General features: G+C 37.8%; 1 protein-coding gene and 1 long non-coding RNA gene across 15 annotated transcripts in view; one reads left to right on the forward strand and one right to left on the reverse strand.

The window, feature by feature from the left end:
• APBB2 (amyloid beta precursor protein binding family B member 2) overlaps nt 1-24904 on the reverse strand; it is a 178433-nt gene that overhangs the window by 49467 nt on the left and 104062 nt on the right. For 7 of the 14 annotated variants that reach the window (XM_027642569.1, XM_027642572.1, XM_027642571.1 and 4 more), the window contains 4 exons: nt 14795-15003; nt 10189-10251; nt 9656-9741; nt 9501-9561 (listed from right to left, as the gene is read on the reverse strand). In XM_027642569.1, the coding sequence (XP_027498370.1) occupies nt 9501-9561; nt 9656-9741; nt 10189-10251; nt 14795-15003 (419 nt within the window). The remainder of the gene's footprint in view (nt 1-9500; nt 9562-9655; nt 9742-10188; nt 10252-14794; nt 15004-24904) is intronic. The other 7 variants (XM_027642570.1, XM_027642577.1, XM_027642575.1 and 4 more) reach the window with 3 other exon arrangements.
• On the forward strand, nt 10035-16158 carry LOC113946795. Its single transcript, XR_003527554.1, has 3 exons — nt 10035-10147; nt 14763-14904; nt 15945-16158. It is a non-coding gene; the product is annotated as an uncharacterized LOC113946795 (long non-coding RNA).

The raw sequence follows: 24904 nt of genomic DNA on the forward strand, positions 1-24904 counted from the left end.
TCTCTACTTCTGAGACTACAGGACTTGATTTTGAGCAGTTTCTCTTTGTTTCATTTTATGTTTTTCCTTTTCAAAGGTTATATCTGTCTGCAGACATACGTAAATCACTACAGTACTTAATAATAAGGCCTTTATCACAGACCACTGAGCAGGCTTGTGCCTGGAACACAGCATGCAGGTCACATAATTAACCATTTATTAAGCAGCCAACATAATCTTCAAAATTTTACTTACGTTTTCTTCAACAGTTTTAAAATAAAACAAACTATCATATCATTTTATGCTTTGGAAGATGAAGCATCATAACATATAGCGACTCTATCCTGAGGTAGAAGTATGTTTCAGAATATTTGCCTGCTACACATCAAGAAAGATTACACTGATTACAGATGAAAATACTGGAGAAGATCAAAGCTAGACTGAGTAACAAAAGAATAAAGAGATCTTATGCAATCGATGAACAAGCAAACCCTTTCATTTAATTGACATGCCATGCATCCATTTTCTCAGAGAAATACTGATAGTTGTCACATAAAAGTTCTTAGCTACAAAAAATTCAAAATGAAAAATCAAAAACATACTAAAGATTTTTCAACATTTCCAGTTTTCTGTTGCAGTTCATCTTGTATTATTTCAATTCCTGAAAATGTGCATGCAATAAAAAAACAAGCACACAGATATTCAGGTCACAATGGAATTCAGAAATCACTAATAAATGCTATTTCAAGCAGATGCTTATAAACTAAACTTCTGTGGAATTAAATATGAGGGCTTTACAAACACCGTAAAATAACCTTTATACAAAATTACTTCTCTAGAGGAGGTCAATACCGAATTTTCTGTTCTCACAGTCTCTTACTAATTCTCCAAGCCACTACAGTCTCATTTTTGTCAGACTCACAGACTCGAATGTGTAGGATGACAAAAGTCCCTCTTTTGTCTTGAGCTTAATACTTCTGTCTCAGTGGTTCCCACTGGCTTACAGCCAGAGGTCAAATCTGCTCTTTCAAGGCACGAAAATGTTGCAGGACCACTGTGCTGGTTCAAGATTGTTTGAATTCCAGTTTCTTACTCATTACTATATTTCTGAATCAAATGAAAATGCAGTCATTTGAGCAAAAAATGAAATGGACACTACTATTCTATACTAACACCCTCTGTAGTCCCAAAGAAGAAATTAAAATCACCTTATTCTTTTCTAAAGTCTTCTCATTAAAAAACAGGTTTTGATTTAAGATACTTTGCACATACCTTGACTTCACATCCTAAAGGGATGGGTTTATGGACTTCGCTTTGAGCTAAGGGTGTTTTGGGTTTCATTTTAATACACTGAAATAAAAAACTTCCTCAGTGAAGACAAAGCAGTCATATTTTTCAGTAGAAACTCACACAGGATGTTCAAATTAGGGTCTATTTTGCAGAGTAACTGAAATGTTAGGATAACTCAAGCAGATTTCACTAATCTGCAACAAACAACAATGACCCCAACAAACACACATATGCTTTGTCAGCAAAGACAAGCTCTGCAGGAGTTTACAAGGCAGAAAAGAACACAGACCTTCATTTCCTTAAAACTAATGCTCGGCACTTCTTAACTTTAACCTTAAAAGTTGTATTTTCCTGATGTGGCCTCTTCTTCAGGCTGATAGATGTAAGTGGTTCTAATGCAGCCAGCAGCACTCTATTTAGTACTGTGGTGCATAATTTTAAAGGGAATATGCGTGACATCCAATTTAAAAAAAACAAACAACAAAACTCCTGAATAAACAAAGCCCCCTAAAAAGCTCTCAACCTTTAAGTGAACTCTTGACCTTAACTGAATCAACAGAGAAAAACCTTCCAGCTTCACTAAAGTCAGAATTTCATGTCCCTTTAGAAGCAACATTATTACAAGTAATTTGTTTTCTGCAGATATTATGTTTAAAACAGGATCCAAAATCAATGAACTTAAATCACCATTGATAAATTCCCAGTCTTCAAAAAAACCCACTCAAATAAGCACTAATCCAGAGTCCAGAAATCTTGAGCCATGGTGGGCCTCCCACATTTGAGGACCCACTTACCGTCATGCTGCCTCCCTGCAGCACCATGGAGTCATTATCTTCAAGCATATGGGATAATGCAAACTTGTGTAAGAGCAACATGCCACTATGATGTGCAGCATATCTCATGCTTTTAAATCTCTTCAGAGATAATATTTATCTCCCACTCTCTTTTCTCTTCAATGAAATGCAGGAAACTTTGACAAGGAAAACTTATAATTTTTTTAAGAACTAATAAAAAAATAAATATACGTGCAGGTTAGAGCTATCTAAATATTGCTCTGTCATTTAATACAATGTTCCATTTTAATTGATTTTTAAATTAACTTCCTCCATAAATGTACTTTCCAGCAAGTCCCCAATGGACAAATAACCTACCAAGTTTCTATCACGCTGTTTTCAAAATGTGTATGTGCAATATATAACATACCTAAATGTATATATATATTTATATACACACATAAATATATACTCTGCACTTTTTCCATTAAAACTCTATGCAGTGAAATGGTAAACATTGTAACACTGTAAACTAGAACAAGCTCTTTCCCTGAGCTGCCCTAAACTGGCAAGCTAATGTAAATAATTGAAGAGAAATACAAAAATATCTGTCAGTTCATCTTGTAGCAAGATGATGAACAGATATTCAAGAGGCAATTCACAATCAACAGGTCATTCTAAAGCTGAAGCTGACAGAGGCTATATATTGTTTTAGAGGTGAAATGGTCAGTCTCAAGTGGGGAGTATGAAGGGCTGCAAGCTGTGATTCCCTCTGCACTGCATTAGCAAAGATGCTGGTGAGCTGACAGGGAGGTCTGCCAGCAACATCAGCCCAGGCTGGCTAAACTGGGAGCTGCTTGCTCACCAAATCCATCAGTCTGCTGAATGGCAACAGAAGCTTTTTGCCTGTGGCACATGAGTATGATGAACATTGCTTCTTCTCCCAGTTTCTCTCTGTTCCTCAGGGCTCCTTCATCAATCACATACGAAGTACTGCTGGCTCATAAAAAGTTTACTGTGTTGCACCATAAAACAGTGAATAAATTGTGATTAAAAACAATTAAAAATAAGAAACATTAAAATATTAGAAAGTGAAAATTCTCCCAAGAAAAAAAAACTTGCTTAGAGCAGCAGTTTGTTTATTCTTTTGTTCTACTGAACCACCAGAGTTTGTGAAATGGTTGTATACAGCAAGATGCTATACAGATATTCCAGCCAAGAAAAACTGGAGCTTGCACCTCCACGAAGATGACACTGGCACTTCAACCTAGTGAAGCAATAGAAAACCCTTCTTATGCTGCCATCACTGGAAGAAATAGCATCATTAAAAAAAATTAAACCAAAATCATGTATATTCATGTTTTCTCAAACGTGGCCAGGACTTCCTGGTAGAGAAGCTACAATTGCAAGGGCACTGTTTCACTTTGGAAATGGATTCCCATTACTCGGAGGCCACAGCAGCGCAGTCAGTGTCATACAGTTGTGATTTCAGAGGCAGGGCACGCTGGCTCCAGCACCGCTTCATCCAGCTGGCAGCCAGGGAAGCTGCCTCCCCACAAGGAGAGTGGTCACTGGTGCACACCTAAACTGCCCACACAACTTGGCCACTCACGGCACTCATAAGGTAGCAATTACTCCAAGGGAAAAGTATGACCCACAGAGCTTCCATCTCACCATTCATCCTCCTGTAATCCAGTTGAAGTCTACGTTCTTACTACCCCAACAATAATTCCTGGCCAACAGACCTGTAATTGTCAATACTGGAACTTCAAATGTCACGAAGATACTTTGTTTTGATTTGAAACAAAAATGTTCCTGTATTTTATCTTCTCTATTCCCAATCATGTAGAAATCTGGCAGCTCAGTGCAAACCTTTTGTACAGTATATCTTAATAAAGTAAATCCTGATAATGCCTCCAAATTCAAGACTTAAGCCTTGCATTACAAACCTGGAGAGTAACAGTAAATTTTATATTTAAATTTTAAAGCAGTTTCCATTCTCTTTCATGTAAGCAATGGCTTTGTGATATATTTTTTTAAGGAAGGCTACATCTCTCCTACTGTTTAGTCACTCATGTACTGATCCTGCACGCTAGGTTCACATCTAGTCAGATCTCAGAGATTATGGGATTTCTAAGAGAGAAAGACATGCAACATTTTGCAGGATCTAATTATAATCTGGAAGGGTTTGAAAAATTAAGCTACATTATCCCAGATATTTATATTTTACATATAATATAACAAATAAACATACTGTAACTCTGTATGCCATGAACAAAGTAAATAGCTGAGATCTGGGAAAACACTACAAATTCCTCTGCCCTGGACTCATCTTCATATTTGATTAAACTAGACTCCATTTAGGAACAAGGTGGAAGCAAATATCCTCTAGATGGAAATCTGTATGATGATACACATCACATCATGACATTAGCACTTAACACCTAATGACAAAACAGATGTCAGAAGGACTAACTATCAGTCACAGAGAGATAAAGAATGAGCAAACACACTCTCTGAAAGGTCTAGTGCACAGAATGAAAAAGACTAAAAAAGAAATTGTTAAGGATATGTATTTTAGTGCTTTACTTGGTTATTTAACTGTTTTTGAAGTAGGACACTTTCAAGCACCTGCACCATTCACCTGCAACCTCTCTATAGCTGGGAGGGTGTCTTAATGCTGCTAATGGCAAAAAGCCAAATTCAGAAACAACCAACCAGTTTAGAAACAGCCATCCCCATCACTCACCATTGCTACCCAGAAGCTGCAAGGACGGAATGCTGGAAAAACTTTTGCTATATTATAGTAATTATCAAGACTGACCTTTTCCTGATTATTCACTGGATGTTTCAAACAGAAGATATGTGTTTTGACTCATAATTTTGAAAGCTACTAAAATGACTATCCGGTTGCTGAGAGGGGGAAGAAACTAAGCAGATCTTTTCATCTTTGAAAGAAACAAGAAATCCCTAACATCAACCTCCACTACAGTGCTTATTTTGGTTTTAGGCTGGGTTTTTGGTTGGTTTTTTTTCCAAGATCTTATTCCCAGGGTTTCATTCTTCCCTCTGAAAGCCTAAGATAAGCCAATACCAAGAGGCAACAATTTTTTAAAACTACTTAACTCTTACTCTATGGTTATTTTAAAATACTTAAGAACATAATATAAGTAAAATTCATGAACACTGAGCATAATCTACTTTCCTGCATTTTCTGAAATCATTTCTATAGCATTTCATCAATGCAAAAATCATTATCTTCAAAGAGAGTCTTTAGTTTACTATCAGCAGTAGCTTAGAGTTAAAAAGAACTATACATACACTGTTTAGGCTACTCCCCAAAATACAAAAATCTGCTGTTCACAAGAAACTTTCAGCTACTGGCAATAAAATTCTTTGAAAGAAACAAAACAAAACAACTAACTACTCCCTCCTGACCAAGGTACTATTCAAATTATTGAGATAAAGATTGGAATTTTTCTTCCTCTCACTCTTATAAACACTGGTTATAATTATGGCTTAGGTTGCAACACAATGATTACCTAATCAGGAGCTGAAAAAGTAAAAGTAATCATGGTCAAGAATTTTCCAAAAAAGAATAAGGACATTTTTAAGCTACCCTACAAACTACCCTGGAAAAACCTTAAGCTACCCTGGAAAAACACCACCCAAAGTAACAAATCTGATTGCCTATGGTTAAAAATTAAAGACAGAGCTATTACAAGAACCAGGAAAACAGGGACTCATAAGGAGACAGCAACCCTCCTAGTCTCATTAAGACTAATTAAAAGCACTTGGCTTGTTAAGTTTAATAAAACTAAACTGAAGAAGAAACATAATGGCCTGCTATAAATGCATGAGTAGATGGCTAAACACAGAACAAGAGGACAAAAAAATGGCCTAAAAAGCTTAGTTAAAAGGTTTTTGACCATCAAAGGAAGGTAATACTTGAATCAGTTTTTCAGTTAAGACTAGTCAAGGCAGAAACCCCCCTCCCAAAAGCTTAAGAAGAAACTTTTAATTAATACATGGGATCATATACTGTGGTTCCCTATAAGAGTAAAGGAATGGGTTCAAGGTTTCTTTCCTAAGGAATGAAAATCAAAGATTGTTTTTGAACTACACAAATTCCTATTCCAAAATCCAAGCAGAAATAACACTTCAGAAGAAAAAATGTTGAAGATACCCTATTTCTCTTTTAGATTAAATCTACTTTTGTAAAGAGACTTAAATGGAATAACCTCCTCAGATTTAATTAATTTACTTGAGTCCATTAATTGAATTGAGACTTTCTTCAGCATTTCATGTGCTCATGAGAAGACTATATGCAGCCTGAGGTTGATGGTGAAACTGCTTGAAAATGCTAAATACTCCCTGTTTACACCAACAATTTTAAAAGCTACTCTGACTCTGAGAGAAAACTATGTACTTCAGTGTGAAAAGAATCCTTTCTTGGAATTACTAGACATGGCAAAAACTTCTCTCTAGTTAAATCTTCATTTGCATCAGAAATCAAATTCAGGTCCACCCCCAAGCTGATAATTTACAAATGATCCTGTGTCTAGACAGGATATTTACTTCTGGAAAAGACCAGAAAGAAGTAAATGTAGAATGCCTCCAAAACACATATACCTGCCTACGTAGCAAGAAAAGCAGATATGGATATTACATTCTTGGGGGGCATATAAGTATTTTGTATAATTATTTCGACAGTGCTATTTACAGGCCACTTCGTAACAGTCACAAGTCAGCTTCTCAAAAACAGCCCTCACATTACTCCAAAAAGTCCAACTGGTTAAACCGTAAGGCTCAGGTAGTCCAGTGGAATTCACCACCAACTCACTTTCTATGTCTCCAGCTGTGTTTTCATTCACTTACAGGTGAATCACTGAATTAATTGCCTGGTATCAGTATCTCCTGACACTATTCCTCTTGGAAACAGTCTCATTCTCTTCCTTTGGGGTCCTGAGCATTTATTGGTTTCTAAAGTAGAAAACAGTCTTTTGGTGCAAATGCTTACTATTCCCATAGGTGTAAATACATTGTTCCCATTCTCTGACACTGGTACATAGCTGAAACTATATGGTAAGGCTGGAAAAGTGAAACTTTGCTGAACAGGCTAACACGGTCAGGGAATTCGAAAATCCACGCTTGACACAAAAAGGAGAGAATAAAGACATGTCCAAATATCAGGCCGAACAGGCCAATTCTGAAGACGCTTCAGAAAAATGGGTCACATGGGCTTTCCAGTTTTCATCCCATTCCTAGGGACAATGACAGGTTTTCCAGGAGGTTCAGTTTCTATTCATGATCAAGAGGAAAAAATTTAGCACCTTTCTATACTTTTACACACAGCCATCATATTTTACAACAATGAAAAAAAAGACAACACAGAAGAATTTACAGTCCGGGATTGGTAAAAGCATCTTTTTACCTTCTTTGAAACTCAATTAGGAAGGCACACATTGCTCTATAAATTAACTAGGAAGGTTACGATCTGTCTCCTGGGAAGTACCAATTCAAAATTCATTTCTAGTTGTGCATGTTTCACATGCAGAATTAGGATCCTTGTCAAGTGCAATAAGCCATCTCTTCCAAGAAATTCCTATCAAAATGAATTACTGAAATCAAGAAGCTGGATGTAATAATTCTCCTCTTTCCGTTTCTCCTTTATGACCTTGTGCAGACAACCTGACCAGATGCCCAGGATATGAAACTATGAACTGCATCTTAACCACATGATGTCTAGAGAAACATTTGTTCTTTACTGAGAATTTTGAATGCTTAACTGTGTTGCTGTATAAATCACTTTTCTTATAAGAGTTAGATGAAGACAACTACTACAGCTTTCCACAAGGTGGCACAGTTCCCTTTGCTGAAATACAGCATTACTATGTCATAGAGAAATTTTTTTTCACCCCCCCCCCCAAAAAGTATTGGCAAATGTCATCATTTAGTTTAAATAGGTTTTAGATCTCTAACACATCTCTAACAAGGCTCAATTTAACAAACAGTTAATTGTTAGATAGTTAATAGTTAAGATAGTTTAATGAGTTAAAAAAAGGCTGCTTTCTCTTATGCTGAAACGAAGAAAAAGTATCTGTGCTTGCTACCACACAAAAGCAAGCTTCAATCAAAGACAGTTAAGGCACCTAATACGGCAGTGGAGAGACTAAAGGGCTAAAAAAAAAAATCTGTTTTTTCCAAATCATCAGTTTCAAATCCTATGACTTCTTTCAGTCTCTCAGTATTTGGAGTAAAATGGGACTAGCAAGGAATCCATCTACCCCACTCCCTTCCCATTCATGTGAGAATTAAAGATCCCAGAGCATTTTCCACAGGTGAAGATTTTCCCTGCTGTTTATGGACCACTTCCTGTCCCTGTGACATATGGCCGTGCTTGTCCTGTCCTTAGGGCAGAGGTAGATTCACTAAACAGCTCTGCTCTCAGCCTCTCCTACTGCACAGCAACATCAGTGCTGCTGAGCTTCACCTGCAGGACCACACATACAGTCAGCTACTGTCCATGCATAACACCCACATCAGGAAGAAAGCAGGTAAGATGCTTTGACTCAAGTGATTTTAAAAAAGTCAAAAACATGTATAGTTTCTCCTCTATTTCTTGTCTCGCTCCTCTCAGTCACTTCTACGAATGTTTCAGTGCTCAGTTCTGATTCTGTCAGTCACTGCAGGTGTATGGTACAGCCCTTATTTAAATTACCTGGATTTCCAATTATAGAGATTCACATACATCCTTAAAAATGGATGCAAGTACAAGGCAGAACTATCAGGACAAATCTTGTCTTGAAATATATATGCAAGCATTCAAAACCTTCTGCTGCTATTTTCTCCTCAAAACCCTTAGATTACAACAGTAAAGGCTCTGATCTAATTATGGTGCTTGGTCACATAATGATCTAATTTTTCTTTATGAATTGCTTTCTCAAAATAGGTTGCATCTTCTCTTCTAAAATACAAAGTTTCTTATTCTAAAAAGTAACTTCCTACTAGGTGCGAGTTCAAGTAGACACATCAAAAAGGAAGAGTACTTTAAAAAGGGACAAACTTGAAATTAAAGAGCAAATTCTGCCACTGAATGCCCCAGGAAGCTATCCAGCCATGACAAGCAACAGAGCCCTCTCTCACTCAGAACGGAAAACTCACTTAGTTGTGCAAGAGGACAGTTATCACAGTTGGACAGTAGAATCTTGAGCTCTACAATCAAAATTCCTGGCCTCCGTAATTTTAAAATAAGTCACACTTTCCTGATCAAACTGAATATAGCTTTAAATCTGCAAATTCCTTTGATGGAATTAGTCGTGCATAGTCAATCCACATTGTACCAAGAGGAGGGGTACAGTTAATTTCAAAACTTAGGAGACATTCTGCACCTTGCAAGTTTACGTTTACAACTGCAAAATTTTTAATTGTTCTTCTATTGCAGATTTTCTTACAGACCTTGGCTTCTGGATCACTGTTGATGCTACAAGAATCATCATCATCAGACTGAGGACCATTTCTGTTAGAGGGGAAAAAAAAAAAAGAGACAAACTCAGTCTTAAATTACAGCACAATACAAAACAGAGCTGGTCGCTCCACTGGAGTTATTGTACCTGAGCTTCAAAGAGGCATAGCGTAATGTTGCTCCTTCAAACTCTTTCAGACTTGGGTCTGGGTTCACAGTGGCTGCATGCAGATCCTAGAGATAGAGGCAGTGCTATTAGTATAGTTTTAATACTATTAAAATAGTATTAAATACTATTAAAATAGTATTAAATACACCATCATATTATTTCTTATCTCAAAGGGAAATTAAATCCTCCCTGCAAAGAAGCGATAGTATTTCTGGCTGAAGTTGAAAAGAGGCATGCATATATTTCTCAAGCTGCATTTCATTCAGTGCAGGCATCTTATTTGTTACATCATGGCAGTTGCCCTGCTAGTTTAGACTGAATCCATTCCAAGTGGAAAGATCAGAAAAGGCAGCATGTTTGTGAGCTAGACATCCCTAGCAGTACCCCCACTCACTTTGGCCTAGGTTATGAATGACATTCATGGAAAAATAAAAGGGGAAAAAAACAGCCACTGCCATGCAAAAAACAAGGGTAATAGTATTAAAGGTTCTAAAATCTGACAATATACTTGCCTTCCAAATGTCACTATTAATCTTTCCCCCATTCAGTACAGCAAAATCACTCCATGGCTGTTTCTAGACACATAATTATTCACACAGGAAGAAGCACATTGATAAAAAAAAAAAGAAAAAGAAAAAAAAACACAAGACACTGTTGTTAGCATTGATATTTACAGGATGGGTTAGGGAACAGATCACCTCAAACTTCAACTACTTACTACACTATACTATGGCATTTGGAGGAAAGGGGAGAGAAGACATGCCTCTAACAGTTACTTACCAAAACAAATGATTGAAACAAGGAAAGTTAATATAAATTAGGAACAGACAATGAAATTACTCTTTAACTATGGTCTTAAAAGCAAGCAAAATGAATCTGAATATGAATGTTGGCCACAGCTGCTACAGCCTTTGATAAACAGCAATTAAGGGGAAACATTAGGATTTCCATTTGAATGGCATTTTTGTTAAAAGACCCTAACATTACTGGAACTAGAAATACTGAAATACAGCAATATATACAAAGATAAGAAACAAACAAGGTAAAAATCAAATATTTCTAGAGAGAAAGCACAAGAAAAGGACAAGGAAGGTAAGGAGGATTAGTAATGAGTGCAGAGATTTCTTGCTGAAAAAGTAGTTTTCAGAAGTCTAGCAGCTTTTTTAAAAAACAAACCAAAGCAAAACAAAGCACCTACCCTCTCATTTTCTATTCAAATTTCTCAAAACTTTGGTATAATCAAGCAAGTAGCAGTGCGTTTAGCACTACAACAACCCGAGGTTCAGCCTTTCCTGTAAAGCCTGAGAGGAACAGCTGATGTTGGAGCTGCCTCTCGACTCTACCCCACCAGGAAACAAATCCCACAGTCCTGAACAAAAGCCAGGTGGGACAGGAGATTTCACTGTTGAGCACCAAATCAAGAATTCCTGAAATTAATTCCCCTTTTAAGATGAGTTCTCCCAGGCTGACCAGCTCAGCCTCCAGATGAAGTGGTTAATTTGGCCCAATGCATTAATATGCAGGGTGGACTTCTCACCTCAGAAGTGTTCTCAGCATATCCCCACTGGAGGAATGCTGCTTGTGAAAAGCAGCTCATGAGTACCCCTTCCCTAACATGCCTACAAATTAATTGATTTGTTAGCTTTTCCTACCAAGTCCCTTTTTTTTAATTATTAGTGGTTTATGTTAACTACAGAGGTGATCACAGAGGTGATCCAGGCCTGGGATGAGTCAGGCTATAAGACACAACTACCTTCACCAAACTCTGACATAATCTCAAAGAAACTCTTATTGAAACTTAAACCCTACAGCTTTTTATCTGCACAGGAAATGGAAAAGAGGCAGCAAAATTTCTAAAATTTGGAAGAGAACATTACAAAAGACAAGGACTCAAAAAGGAAGTAATTTGGCAACACACAAGAGAAAAGAGTAATCTAAAACCAAGTCAAATTTAAACAGCTGTGCAAAACTAAAATACATTTTCATGCCTCTGAGGTGGAGGAAGGGAAGGAATGTTACAGGTTATTCATATTCAGCATTTATTAGCATTTTTGTTAAATCAGCAGGATTTTCACATAATGCTTAACCCATAATTGCTTTGGATTGAAATTTACTGATCGTCTTGTGAAAGAAAAAATGCCTTGCACTCTGTGTAAAAGTAAGACATTTTCACATTTTTTTCCTTTTTAGAACGCTTTTTGCCATCAGTATGCATTACAGCATCATTTGTCCTACCCATTCTTTTTGATTCTCTGTTCAACAGTAATAACTGTTTTTCTTTATGCTAAATACCCAGAGTAAGCTACCAAATAAAAATGGCTGACTTGATCTGTTCTTTGTGGACTGCCTTCAGCTGTGAGCCACATTCTAACAAATGAAGCAAAGCTTCTGTATATTACATTATTTAAGAGACAGGGACACAAGGAAAATAAAATGAAGGGGAAAAAAAAGAGGAAACAAGACAAAGGGTAAAAAGATGTTACTGTGGGGGAAGAAAGTGCTTCTAAATGTTTACTTGACGAACTCAAAAGCTGAAAGAGCCCAAATAAACTCACCTCACAACTAGCACATGACGATTCACAGCCAAATGTGACCTAGATAAAGGATTTTTATGGACTCACAGAAGCCTATTGGGACAGATATGAAATGCTACCCATGCCACTCTTCAATCCTAGATTAATCTCTTCCATATGCCTAAAACCTGTATACCCCCCACCCATTTAATAATAAAGCAATACAAATTCCAGCATGGGGGTAATGAGCTAAACCAGTCCTCTCCAAAAAGATTATCTTGGAGCACAGGCTTCCAACAGCAATGAGAGAACCAGCAATACACAGCTCACGTGTGGATTCAACTTGGAGGTGGAAACTCTCCACCACAGCTGGTGCAGCCAGTCATAGTACTGGGATAAAGGTATTTGGGAGCCCCTATTTTAGATCAAATTCCACATCTTATGTGAAATGTCAGATTGACCACATCACAGACACCTGTATTAATCCTTCACAGGGAGGGAGAGGAAGAGCACTTGGGCTAGGTTGCAGTGCAGCAAACAGGAACTGAAACAAATATCCCCTGCAAGTGACCTGGAGATGATTCAGTGCTGGCATGTACCAATTACAGAGAGACAAAACCCTAAAACTTCATGGCCGCTGATATTGTCAAAATTATTTCATTACCTATCCCTATCTCTTAAAAACACACTGATTAATTTTCCTCTCACTACTTTGTACTGGAGTTCTGCTCAGAACCAGCTGAATCACAAAGCATTCTTCCTCCAGTTCCATTGTAATAAAGCTCCAAACCTGTGGTTTCAAGAAATGCAACCACTTCTTGAATGCTAACAGTTCCCATTATAACTCCAGCTATGGCTGTTCTTTGTAGCAGTTTCTGTGTTTGGCAGGGGACAAAGTCCAGAGCTCAATTCATGCTCTTGTTTTGAACTCTGTTAGTGTAAGTCTGCTGGTACTGCATTGCAATTCTATCTTAGTAACCTTTGAGTCAAAAAAACAGTACTGTTTCAATAATGCTAAGACGCTTATCAATGAATGCAGAAACCTGCAAAAAACCTTTGTCTATACCTACCATAAAAATAATCATATCATACCAATACAAATTTTGGGAATGTATTTATTTTCCATACTGTCTTTTATGCCACAGTATGTGGTCTTGATGTGAAAAGCATCTATAACTTACTAATTAAAGTCCTGTTCTCCACATTTTAGAGTAAGAAAAATAATGGTAAAGTTATATCCCTCTTGCGTACATTACAGGAATTTATACTGGAAACGTGCAGCATTGTACATTCAGCATGTCTAGATTTTTTCTTATTTTCTTGTACTGGAATGGTAACAGTTGCAGTTCTTTCTCCATGAATCCTCTCAGAAATAACTTCCAGCATGCCTGGTGCACAGTACACTACATGGGAGCTTGACTGATGTAAACCATAACTGAAATGTGGTGGTCAAGTTGCAAGTCTTATGAATAGCATTTATGAACATGTTGGGGCAATCTTTCTAAAATAACGAACAAGACTGTGCATATTTAAGGCTATAAAAGATAAAAGTTTCAGAGGCAAGATGGTAATATATACTTGAACATCCTTAACACCTCTTAACTTCTATTTAAGTTAGTTTGGTGCACATATGAACAAAATTAAGAACAGATGAAATGCTGTATCTAAATGAATTAAACAACAAACCACTAAGGACTGTCTGATCAAAAACTCAAAGCCAGTACAAAGACTTCCCTTGATTTCATAAAGCTGCAGACATTTTCCTGAAAAGTTAGTATGAAGAATAATTAATTTAACACCAAATTTATTTTGTATTACTATTTAATTCCACAGATGTCTCCCCAGTATACTAAAACAAAGTGATTGTATTTTTTTGTCGCATACTCTTCTTTATGATAATTGATTTTATTTTTCTACTTACATGACTCCAAACAAACCTGTGGATTGTGCCTGAAAGGATTATTTTAGAAGGCAGTATCCCATACTGCTCTTTCAGCACATGTGGAGGAGAGTGTGTACTTTATTCTATTTGTAGTTAAAGACTGACTGCAACACACTGATAGATATTTTGTACTGGCAGGGTGTACAGAGACTCACACTTGAGAACACTTCATGTTTATTCAACAGAAAGCACGCTGTAAAGGAACTAGTGTCTCAAATGAAGACTCATATGTCTTTTTGTGATACTCCCACCAAATGAACCAAAAAGAAAGAAGATGCCAACAAAGAGTTTGGCCAAAAGACTACTATAATGTGCAAAAGTTTTATGTATCCTGTATCCAAATAATGCAGCAATGCTTCAGCATATGCTACAGAACTGCATAAGTTTCACATTCATCAGTGACTCATTCATCAGTCACTGGCTGCCTAATTTATCTGAGACATGTTTGATTTCATCCTACATATCTAAAGTTTACGGTGTTTTATGAGGTAAAACCATTACAAAATGAACACAGAAAATACATACTTACGATGCATTATCAAAAAGTAGCTACACTTTGGGACATTATCAGGCCAGTTTAGCTAACAGTTAAACCTGCAAGTTCAAAAAGTTATTTCAATTTTCTTTACAGTATGCAGCCCACAAGAAGACACAGTATGTTACCTCAGTTTCTGGAGTAGGAGACGGAGTAATGGAACCAAGAGATCCTTTTCGTGAGCCCTGGAGATCTGTTGGGATGGACACAGGACGCTGCCACTGAGTTGTTCCTGTAGGTATGTGCCAGTAGTAGATCCCAGCAATGTCATTGATTTTTTTCCAGCCTGGTGGTAAGTCTGGGTCTGTCTGAAATGAATGATCACTCCATATATCTGCTGTGAACAGGAAGAAAAAAAAAGAATCACGCAAAGACACAAACAGCTCTTCCATGGGTCCGCACAGCTGGTACTGCTGTTGTACAGTTCTTGTGTAAATGAACAACAGAAGAACATACTAAATTATTGAGGCTCAAAGTAATGTGACAAAGCCTGGTTTTGGCATATAAAGAGAGGAAAAAATGGCACTACTTACTGAAGACCTGTTGTAATATGGCAACTATCCAGTATCATCAGATAGCTCTTCTAGTAAGATTTAGCTTCAAGTACCTTAAGTCACAGCATAGAAAGTAATATTTGGAATTGTAGTGTACTCTATCCTCTTCATCAAAGCACCTTCCCTTCTCAATGCATGGCAGCAGTACTGATGAGCATTTCTCCTCACAAAAGTCAGCTTACCATAACAGAAACCCCTCCACACCAATGAAAAAAACCACACTGGGTTGACTTTCAACATCTAGAAGACTGCTTGTTCTAAACAACAAGAACATGAGAACTGAGTGATTATTTCACACACACCCTCACTGTCACAAACGAACATACTGTTTACAATTGGTTTTACAACGGGGTAGAAAAGAAACCATCAAAAACTCATTCACAAAGCCAAGGCAGAAATTAAATACTGGCACTACTGACAAACTTCCTGCTAATTTAGGAATGCACCAGCAATTCATACTGCAATTGGAGACATTCCCAGATTCACCTGGAATGCGTGTAAGAGATGTCACTGGTGGAAAGCATGCCCTGCCTTTTTGGAAAGGCAGGGGCACCACTTCTGTGCAAACCAGACGTACCCCAGCAGAGGCAGTTACCTTCTGCTGGGTATATGCTTTCCAGAGGCTGGGAAGGGAGACAGTGCTCTTCTAAACTTCCCAGATAAACTGCTTTGTTTGTGTTATTCTGGTACATGCTGTTAACCAACTGCTATGATCTACTCCAAGGACCATCGAGCTGTAGAAAGAAACAAGCAACCTCCTGGACTGATGTTTCCACAAGCACTTGAGCAGAGATGATGAAGGCTGACTGTAGCACAGTGAACTGAGCTAGTGAGAAAAACCCCCAAGAATACCAATGCTCACCACACCAGCGAGCAGTGTTTCATCTAGTCCAGCAACTTGTTTCTTACCTTCAAAGACAGTCCTCAAAACTCCTTCAGTGGGCAACAGATAATAAATAATCTGTTGTTATATTGCTGCTCTTAATCTCTTTTTGGAATTAAAAATTCCTTATTAGTCTAACCTTCAAGCCTCTTTCTAGGTGTTTTATCACGATTGCTTATTTCTGAATCTCCCTCATTTCTGCTACCCGCATTTATGCACATACATACAAACAGACACACAAAGGGCATGATAACTTAAAATAACTCTTACACTCCATGGCACGAACCAGACTATTTCTTCCCCAGAATCACTTATAAGTTCTTAAATTACTGATTTACCATTTGATGAATAATCTAAGCAAATTCTGCAGAAGAAATACTAAAGAATATAATTCCACTTAAATTCAATAAAGAGTCTCACCCGTGGCCCAATATCTGAAATCAGCAACATTCATATATTCAGTTCCAGAAGTTCTCAAATATTCTAAACACCTGCTTCTAAATGTCCCCTGTTGTAGCCTCTACTGCATTTAAATACATAGTTCCTGACTCCAAGGTCTTACATGTTTTAAAGGACATTCATCTTCAACCTTGCTCATTTTTGTTTTCCAACTGAACAACTCAGCTGCACTCTTTTCAACCACATAAAAGGAAATTAAACACAAAACACTTTCTACAATTTTATCACATCATGCGAGAAGTAATGTGATCAAATATCCAAACATACACTGAAGTATGTGTGGCAATATCTGTGACTCCAGATACCCTTGGATAAGTTTAAATAACCAGTTCGTAAAATTCCAAAATATCGCAATAATGCCAATGTTCCTAGAACTTACATATTGGGTAACGCATCCCAGGATAGCAAAATAATAAGTCTTTATTATGCAGAGAGGCAGAGCTTCAGATCAGTTCAGGTTCATACCATTTACAGAATTAAACAGACATACTTCAACACTGATAGGACACGAAATGTTATTCTCCTCGCTTAAGGTAAGCACAGCTTCTGTCCTTGCTATACATACATACATATGCATACACAGCTATTCAAATATCCAGTCAGGAAAGTGTTATGCCATGGCTGCATTAAACTACTAATTTCAAACTAATCAACCAAACACGCAGAGGAACCAGCTTATTGTTATTTATTGTTGTCATGACATGCAGTACCAGAAAGACCTAACAAAGAATTACTTTCAAGTAAAAGCAGACAAAACTCAATAGCAGAAAAACTGTTAACCCAGAGACCTAAACCAAAAAGATTCCTGCAACACTTAGAAAAGAAGAAATGATCTTGTTTGTGAACGAACAGTTGGAAGGAAATAATGTAAAATATCTGGGAGCACTCAGGTAAGAAAACACCACCTGGATGTAATACTAATTTACTTTGAAAATTTATCCATTAACAAAAATAAATACACCAAAATATGTTTACATATGCTTGGAAATAAAACAGGAATTAAATTTCGGGTTTTTTTCAATTAACATTGCTCAGGACTTTCAAAAGGCTGCATTTCCACACAAATTGCCTATGATATATGCCTGTGCACAAGAGGCATGTTGCTGGTGTGCAGGTACTCCTCACACAGAAAGACTGACCTCAGACCATCTGATAAGCATGGCTGAACAGGAAAGCAACAGATGGGATGTACTCATACTGAAATACCATTCCTCATGTTTGTTATGCAAAGCTGTATATCAGTCCAACTCCGTTGATATGACATAAAACAATGTGCATGAAACATCCAGTAGGAAATAAAACTGATCACACTGGACTTCTTAATCTGAAAGTGAGAATTGCTCTCATGTCTGCAAGGAACTTTTCTCTGATTCCTTCCAAGTCATCCCCAGGAGATGAAATTCTACTTGGCATCTCCTGGCCTTTTCCATGCCTTTCTTTATGCATTTGTTGATGAAAGGTCAATGAATCAGGACCTCATGATTGCTTACAAAGCTTCTGGGTTTGAAAGTATCATTGCTCTGAACTTTAGAGCATGATTCACAAAAAGAATGTATCCTTTTGTACCGGGATTGGTTCACCTACCACATTTATTAGAGTTAACCACGATCCCCTGAAAAGCTATACTGTTAGACATTTCTGATATAAAATGCACAAAGCAACAGGAGTAAGAAAAAACAACACTGAACTAGAATAAAAGAGGCACTGTAACTAAGCTGTATGAGAAAGCAGACACTGGGTTTCCTTAAGAAACCTTGATTCATATTATCCGTGTAAGCTGTCTTTCTACAGCAAGAAAGAGACAAATTCTTATCAACTGAAAAACTAATTTAAAATGTAACCAAAACTCTGCACAGGAATGAGTTATATCTTTACCCAGGCACCATGCAGATTCACACCACATTGCAGACTTTTGAAAGCCCTCTCTTTCTCAAGGGAGAAAGCCCTTACTGAACAGGGTGGCCCCACTGCCTAGATACACCCTGGCGATGAAGTCCAAAGTCAGCCTTCATCTCAGGAGAGCGGACAGTCAGCCTGCAGCTTACCCTTCACCTCAATTTCTATCCCTGTCCAAACACAGGGTGCACGAAAGCTGCCACTAGCAAGGGAGGCAGCTCTCATCCCAGATCTGCCCACAGTGGCACAGACATGCCGGTGAGTCCTCATCAGCAAGCCTCTGCTTGGAAAGCTACCTCAGATTCGTGTCACCAGCTGACTGCTGAATCAGAGTTAGAAATTCACAGCTGGTCTTCTGCAGGCAGAGTCACATGAAGAGAGGGGTCACCAACAGAGGACAGATGTTTTTCGGTTGGATTTTTATCTCACGAAAGACAGATGCTTAAACTCATGTCCATACAGGGGGAAGATCCGCAAACCAGCTATTCATGGAGATGTTATTACAGAAGAAGCATGACCCAATTCTGGTGAACAAAGATTACAGTAAAGGAGATGCAGTAGAGGATTTTGAGGACAAAAATGGAAGATTGCATAAAACCATGAATGATGTGACTTAAAAGAAGAAGCTAACTCAATCTGAGGAAAACCAACTGGGCTTTCCTGCCTCCATCAGGAACCTGGAAAGGCCCATGGGAAACCAGATTTTCCCCCCACTACCTAAAGCTTGATTAAGAGTTGGAGATAGAGTCCCTTCTTATGGGGTCCAACACGATGGGGCACATGGTTTCTGCCCAAAAACCTTTGGCACTGGTCTCTGCAGAAATCGGAGTGAGGAATTTGCTTGTTGCACCCCACCGTGCAAGCCTTTGCTTCATGTCTTCAGAGACTCAGCAACACAGGGCTGATCAGAATGTTTTTAGAAGAATGCCAAAATTATGAAAAAAAAATAAAATAATCAGAAGTGAAAGTCCAAGGGGAGGGCAGTGGCTGCAATGTCCATTCCCTTTTAACATCAAATGGGGAACTAGTTGGTTGTTTCTCCTTAAAAATTAAAGAGAAAGAACAAATTTAAAAATACTCAGTAAGGCTTTAGAAAAGCAACAAAGATATTTTTGAAAGGTATAAATAGTTTTATAAATAAATAAATAAATACACAGTTGAATCTGATTTTTTGCCTAAATGGCTGAAACATGAAGCCTGTAATAAAAAAAACACAGTAATAAAAAATACAGCCTTCATCCTGATATCATTAAAGCTTCAAAAATACTAGAAAAATGAAGTCTGTTATACAAAAAGAAATTGTTAATTCACTCTTTTGAAACAACTAGCAATAGACATGTACTACCAGAAAACCATAAACACAGTCATATTTAACTGCTAATTTTGACTAGGAGAGCCTTGTGAACACATTTTGTATTCTAAATAAGATAGGTTAAAGTCCACATAATGTAATATATTTCTGTTTCTCCGTTCTCCAAATGTCAGCCTCTGCCAATTACCTGATATAGAGCAGTAATAAATTCCATGCTGTAGCAGTAGTTCAGATACTAAGTCTGGGGTGATAATTAGAAATTTTGTAATTATGTTTTTATTTCAAGTTAAAATTATTTTACTATCTGAGGCTCATTTAGGAAATAGTGTTATGCTACTGCAAAGAAACAGTAATAAACAACATAAATAATTCACTGAAGAGCATATGTAATTGGTGACCAAGCTCTGTGGTAAAACTAGTACTTTTATCACTTATTTTATTGTTGTCTCAGGGGAAAGGATAGTTATCAAATTGCTGTCATTTTAAATCACTCTTTAGCTCCTGTTCAATTAAACAGAAATTAAAACTAAAGCATTTCAGCAGGTTCTTTAAGAGCAGACCAAGTTGTGCAGTAAATGGAGAACATTTATTTTTCCATCATTTTGCAATGCCATGAACAGTCTCCTCAGTACAGGCACCCTGTGTAAGGCAAGGTCAACATTCACCAAGTACGGGTCACACCAGTGGCATCACAACAGATGTAAACAGTACGCTCTGCATCTCAATGCATCTCAACAGCTTTCCAGCTGCTGTTCCTATGTCAGTACCATCCTCTGCTGATGTAATTTGTGGATATTTCATAATTAGAGACACTAAATGCCATGAAGCTGAAACAGTTTTTAACTAGTTCAGGCTTTCTTCTGCAGGCACAGCTAGAAATCCCTTTCACCGGACACCAAAGGCAGTCATTTAGAGACAAACACAGGTGCAAAGAGAATGGCAGGAGCTCTGGAGGCACTTTCTGCAAAAATAGGAATGCACAGATACAAGACAATATATTTTAATTTAACAACAATTAATAATTACTCATCTGTTCTTTTAGAAAGTACTACACTGAAGTAAAATGTTCAAATAGGGCTGATTTGGTGTTCTAACAAAGGCAGAATGGAAGGATATCAAGAAGATTTTAGTCATTTCCTAATGACTAAAATTCTGTTATCTAGAAAACTGGTTTGTCCACCATCCTTAGCAAAACCTGTATCTATCAGCATAAATCAAACCAAAGACTCCACCCACCATTGTCAGAAGTTGGTCTGGGACTAAAACCCAGCTGGTATGACATTGTGCTTGTGCTCAATTAATCATGATCTTTTACTGATAAAAACTAGAGATATACCACATCATTTCAATAACAAATCCAAGCACTCCTTTTTGGAAGGAACATAATCGAGTTCCTTCCCTCTCTGAATTTAAAATGTACTGGATAGTTTAAAATAGACAGTAATAAACAAGCTTTCTCATTTTGGACTAACAAAAAAAGAATAAAAGCAGCAACTAGGTGTTATCTCCACTTCAAAGAGAACTTGATGGTGATGATAAGCAAGGTGCTAGGACAGAGACCAGAGTCAGTGCCTCTCTGCTTAGGTCCTTGTGCATGAGGGAACCTGGTTCACTAAAGGACAAGCAAACTTACTTCCTGAAAACAAATACTCTTAAGGCTCAAAAAATTTTGTATTGAACCAGGAGATGTACTTTGAAAAACAGACATGTATTTTGGATGCACAGCTCTTCTTCAGGTGAAAACAAATCCCACCAACCAGCACGGTTAGGGCATTAGTTTATGGTCAAAGAGACTACTCTTGAATAAGAGGAAATGCAGTCCTGAAGGGCTTGAGTTTGGCAGCGCACATGACTTCAAAACAGAGACTGTAAAAATGCTGTACAAAGTCATCAGAGTGCTGCAAATTCTGTATCTGGGAGGTGCCTAGTAATAGCACCTATGCCACAGGACAATTTTAACTGTTATTTCACAGGTTAAAAGCACAGTAGAGAAGTAGAGTCATAGTAGGAAAGAAAGTATATGCAGGGAAATCTGAGCAGTATCATTGCATTATTTAAAGGACACATGCTTTGCTTTTTAAGGGATTAACTGCCACATATGGACCTCATTTCTCCCACTTGAAAGCAGCAGCAGATACGAATGCACAGATAATGCAAATGCAGCTCTGCTGGATTTGTGGAAGCACCAGATTTTCAGTCTTTCCAGCTAAGGAGGGCTCCTTTCACTGCATGGTAGCAGAATGATCAAGTGAGACCTCTTGTCTGCAAGGCTCAACAATACTTGCAAACATTTGATCTACATTATCTAAATAGGTTAAGTAATAAAACACCCATACTGTACAGAGATAAAGATGCGAGATCTCCCTTTTTTGTACTTCTAGCTTAGTTATCTCAATTCTTACAATTGTTTTGTAACGATTTTTCTTCTGTGAAGATCCTTCAAAGAAAAGGGTCACCATTCGAACATGGGATTTGATCCAGACTTTGATTGTCTACCACCATCTCAAAAGTGTTATTTCCATGGTAAAAAAATTAACTGAAAAGCATTGTTCGCTGTCCAGGCTGGAAGCATAATGGCCCAAACAGGAACACTTTCATAGTTTTCCAAATCTAAAAGAATGATCTGGTCAATAATAAATCTACAAATCCACTTCTGAATCTCTGCCCCTCCCACTACTCACATTCCAGCAGTGGATACACAATATAAATGAAAGAATTCAAACTCAAAAGCACCTTCTTTGTAATAAGAGATCTGCACCAAAGTTTCCTATGTCAAAAATTGCAAAGAACGGGATGACAACAGGATCCAACAACATGTTGTCCTAGTGTTTGGGTACCAAAGGGAAACCACTAGCTTCATATCTGATGTCTGTCTTCAATACTGGGATGAAGCATAATGAAGAGCTGGCCCAGAATATCACATGTGTGCTTCCTCTTGTGTCCTAGGCACACAAGGGAAAGCACAAGAAAGGAACTGGGAAGACAGGAGGATAAAAAGGATTCATTGCAAAGGAAAGGGATGGGGAAAAGTGTTTCTTCATCTTCTGAAGTTCCAAAATCTTTAAATAACAATGTTTTCCTTCTGTCTTCTAAATAAAAGCAAAACTAAAGGAAAAGAAAGCCAAAGAAACTGAAATCTCATTGAAAAGATGCCAATGACTTCAGCAGATCCAGGATTTGATCCTAAAGGAAGCATATTTCTCCCCCCACCCCATAAGTACCCTGAAGATCAAGGCAGGCACTGGAAGGGAGGGGAAGTATACGTTTTCTTAAGAGTGAAGACAAACAAAATTCAAGGAGCGCTCTCCATTCAACCGCACAATAGAAAGAACACAGGTCTTGTGTATTTTTATCTCATTTATTTCTGCAGTGGGCTTAATGTGTAAGTTGCTTGGGTTTAATAAAGAGAAGACTCCAAAGAACTCTTCTCCTCACTTGCCACGCTCTACAACAAAATCAATGGTATTACCTACTCTCGTGATTCATACCAATGATGGCCATCATTGCAAGAAGTATGAATGCTATTTCAGAAAAAAATGCACCAAATACACAAGCCACCAGAACAAGTTATTATAAATCAGTCAGTCTAATTTGGGCAACACTACTCAACAGGGAGTGATAAATATCCAGAAACTGATCATTTGTCATCATCTTTGCTCACACAATGCAGCTGGTTGTCATGACAACCCTGTCATTCTCCTTCCTGAACTGCTGAACCAGCCATGTGTGTTTGGGGAGAGGAAGATTCTCTAACAGTTTCCAGGAAAATGTGCTGAAATGTGGCATTTACAGGCGTACATGTAACCAGACAATATCTGTGCCAAAATGAATTGCTATTTTGATCAACTGTAACATAAATCCTAATCAGAAAAGACTGACATCTTAAAAATTCTATGGAAGTTTGGGATGAATTGCCTGCTCTATTTTTTTCCCCATGTCATGTGATCTTTGTCCTGTTGTATAAATCATAAGTTACTACAAGCACAAGGGGCATTCAAGCAGAGATGACTACCTTAAGGAAGAGAGAGGAAAGCAGATTTGTCAACATTCAGGGGAAAAAAAACCCTACTACTAAACCCATTTGTTTTATTGTCTTGGCTTTTTCTCCCTTTCAACAATGAAAGCCCAAGCTGTTAATATAAGGACCAAAGTAATAGTGCAATAATCAAAGAAAACCAAAGGCACGTGACTTCAGCAGAAGGGTTCTGAAGAACTGTCGATGACAGCCCTGGATACCAGCTGTACTGTTTAAATGGGACGATTTTGGAGATCTCCAAGTTGTTTTCTCAGGAGCAATACAGCCTGAGGTCCAGAGGTGAAGCTGTGCCAGAGGAGAAACCAGTGCCACAGCTTGCATTTGCAGGAGCTGATACTAACAGCAGCAGCAGCAGGAAAAAGTACTGCTGTAAGGCGCCGAGGAAAGGTCCACACATTTCTTCTTGGAAAATGGGTAAAAAATAGATAAACACAAGAGGACTACACTGTTCACCAACAAAAACACCTATCCATGAAACAAGGAGCTTGTAAGGTACTGTGTATATTAAATTTGTGACCAAAAGAGTACTGAAAACACACCAGTGGTTTAGTTATTACTGAGCAGTGCTTGTATAGGGCTGAGACTTTCTCTTTTTCTCTGCCCCCAGAGAGAGACTGACTGGGCATTGGTCTTTTGGTGCTAGTATTTGCAGCACTTTTTATATATGATTATTTTTTCCTTCATTCATAAAGTTTTCTTTATCTTGATTCACCACTTCTTCTCACTTTTATTCTTCTAGTTCTCTTCCCTATCCTACTGGTGGGAGGAGTGAGCCACCATAGAGGCATTCAAAGCATACTGGCCAATGCAAGGTCCAAGAAGAAATAAGCAGGTACCATCTGGTGTGGAATGAAAAGGAGTCCCAGACAAATGAGGGCAGCATACAAATGAAAGCCCTTTTCACCAACTCTGTGCTTAAATCAGATGCTATCTGAATAAGATGCACCAATACCTTGGAAGAGTTCTACCAAGTAATTTCCAAAGAAGTCAGAATAATTTGCTAGTGTTCTGGAACATGATCTACTCTTGCTTATAAACAGACTTTACATACACAGAATCACAGAATGGTTGGGAAGGGACCTCTGGAGATCATCTAGT

This window comes from Corapipo altera, unplaced genomic scaffold (genome assembly GCF_003945725.1).
Source record: "Corapipo altera isolate COAL_440 unplaced genomic scaffold, ASM394572v1 22, whole genome shotgun sequence".
NCBI classification, from domain to species: domain Eukaryota; kingdom Metazoa; phylum Chordata; class Aves; order Passeriformes; family Pipridae; genus Corapipo; species Corapipo altera.